Source organism: Octopus bimaculoides, chromosome 2, assembly GCF_001194135.2.
Source record: "Octopus bimaculoides isolate UCB-OBI-ISO-001 chromosome 2, ASM119413v2, whole genome shotgun sequence".
Classification (NCBI taxonomy): domain Eukaryota; kingdom Metazoa; phylum Mollusca; class Cephalopoda; order Octopoda; family Octopodidae; genus Octopus; species Octopus bimaculoides.
In genome coordinates, this window is record NC_068982.1 from 169,410,099 (window position 1) to 169,412,855 (window position 2,757).

General features: G+C 36.5%; 1 protein-coding gene across 4 annotated transcripts in view; it reads right to left on the reverse strand.

Annotated features, from left to right (window-relative positions):
• The window catches only part of LOC106876845 (protein SERAC1), a 29,899-nt gene that overhangs the window by 16,755 nt on the left and 10,387 nt on the right, over positions 1–2,757 (reverse strand). For all 4 annotated transcript variants that reach the window (XM_052965726.1, XM_052965724.1, XM_052965725.1 and 1 more), the window contains exon 5: positions 917–967. In XM_052965726.1, coding sequence (XP_052821686.1) covers positions 917–967 — 51 coding nt within the window. The remainder of the gene's footprint in view (positions 1–916; positions 968–2,757) is intronic.

The window sequence follows — 2,757 nt, forward strand, 5'->3', positions numbered from 1 at the left end:
AGAGAGAGAGAGAGAGAAAGAGAGAGAGTCTAATGAGCTGTCCACAAGGCTGTGGCTTTCATGGATGTGAAACCATTGGTAACTATGACCAGAATTTTACTTTTTGTTTTAATATATATGCGTATATGTATTTTCAGGCTGCTGGGATAAGGGAGGAAGTTATAAGATCTGCATTGAATACTTGCGGTAGAATGAACTAGGCTAAAGGCAGCAAAGGACCAAGTGGTGGTGTTAAATCAGCTGCTCAAGAACTCAGAACACCAAGAGCTGAAACAATTACAGCAAAGTATCATGTCCAATGCTCTAACAATGTCACCAAACTGATCTACTGTTCACAGGTACTTTATCTACTCACTCCAAAAGAATGAAAGACAAAGTTGATGTTGGCAGGATTTGAACTTGGAGTGCAGAGAGACACAACAAATGCCACATGGCATTTTTTTTGGCATATGTTGTAATGCCAGTTCACTGTCAGTGAGGTTGAGCATCCCTAGATCTTTCTATTCAAGTTTACTTCAGCGTTCAGATCATTATAGAGCAATACAGGATAAGGTAGTAACTTTTGTCAGAAACATCATAAACATCCTTTTTCATTAACCACATCTATTTTCTTTTTAAAGAAAAAAAAAAAAAGAAAAAAAGAAAAAGTCAATTCAAGATAGGTCAAACTGATATAACTCACTTGACCTGGCTTAGGTTATACTCCTAAATTTGGATAAGTTTATACAATGTGGCAAGATGAAAATTCTTGTCCTCTTACAAACAGATTTGTGAACTTTGCTGAGTGAATTTTTGCTCACACAGACCACTACTGATTTCCTTGAAGTTCAGATTTTAATTTGTTAAAACTATCATAGGGATAAAACGTTTTAGTAGTAATTTTTGTTATTTGATTACATAAGGAAATTTCCCTTACCTAGCTTATCACTTCTTGGTTTTACTTTTACTGGGCCAGTGTTTAGGTCAGCTGGAAAAAGAATATTTAAGAGATAGGTCATAATCAAACAGAATATATTTCCATAAATGTTACTCATATATGCTGCCGTCATTTAACCCAAATTAATCTTGGTGAGAAAACCTCTGGTCAAAGATTGTTTTCTCATACATAGTGCATCAGCATTAGCATTTTTACAAGACATGGAGCATCATTTGATAGAAATTTGACAGCTATTTTTAACAGGTCAAGTGACTACAAGAGGATCTATCGTTGAGTAGTACCATTTTCAAGAGGAGTGTCCTCTAATCAGCTTATCACCAAGAAGCAGTAGTTAAGAATCTGTAGCAGTGTAGTGATGGGTATTGAGCTACTTAATTATCATTTCCTGAACCTTTTAGCATTTAAACTGGCCATATCTGGCTCAAATATCCTACCTGTTTTATGTTCAAACTGGCCAGATTTGACCTCTTACACCTACCCTACAATGTCATTTTAGAAATAACAATCACATGATCGAAAGTGATACCAGAAAACAATACATGATTAATTCAAAATAATGTGAATAAATATGCATTACATTTGATGAAATAATCTGAATGCTAAAGGCTTAAAGTGGAAAGATAGCAGAAATGCTAGAGCCTGTTTGAATTTACTATTTAGTCTTCTTGCTCTATATTCTGAATTCAAACCACGTTGGGGGCCCTCTTTGCCTTTCATTACTATAAATCTATAAAGTAAGTATCTAGTCCATAAAATTCAAGTGTCTTTACCCTTGCACTAAGCAACTGAAACCAATGATATAGAAACATTGATGATGATGATGATGAAACATTGCCATAAAGAGCATGTTCAGATACTTGCATGCACTGTTACTGTTCATCTTCCTCTATGTATGTGAGCAATGAATAGATACAGGGAAATATGCTGGCACTGGAAATGAGATACTAACACAACATCTTAGGTATCTCATACTTCAGCCACATGAAAAATATGCAGGACTGTGAAACTAATTGGCATCATAGTGGCCTCTAGAAAAGCCTTCTCGCAACAGTAATGAAAAGAGAACTGAGATAATAAGGCCATGTAAAGACCATTCTTCAAAAATCTGTGGAAGGAGAAAGAAGGAAGGGTATACATAGGCAGAGATATATAGGCAAAAACCGGTGACTGGACATGCAAATCATGAGCTGAGAACTGAGCTTTGACACACAGGCAAGGCAGATAGAAAAGACTGTTGTATAATAAGTCACAACAGCAGCCCTAGGAGTTGAGGTTCTCTAGTGAACAACCCTACTCTTAGAAATATATAGCTTCATACTCATGTAAAATGACACAATCCATTCATCTGACACCTACTGGCAAGCAGTAACTCTCTGCTGTACATATTTATAGATAGTGTCAGGATTAGAATGCAACTTCACATTTCATCATCCAAATATGAACTTTTGACCTTTCAGCTTGTGTCCTCTTGACTGAACCAGTAGAAATTCTCCAGGTCTAAGAAATAAATCCTATATATTAAGTAAAATGTCCTGCTGATGATGTCATCTCTGTCCACTACATTACTGGGGCTTTTCGTGAATCCTGATCTACAATGCAATGTTGAAGTGGACTGGTAGGATTTGAACTCAGTCATTAATCAACAAAATTAATAACTGCGCTGGGTGTGTTACCATCTGTGTCACCCTTACAGACCTGATGAGAATATCACAATATTGTCGGCAATGGCATTGGCGTCAGCAGCATCCTCCTCTTCATCATTGTTGTCGTCGTCCTCCTCTTTGTCACTGTTGTCATAATCATCGTTTAACATCTGATTT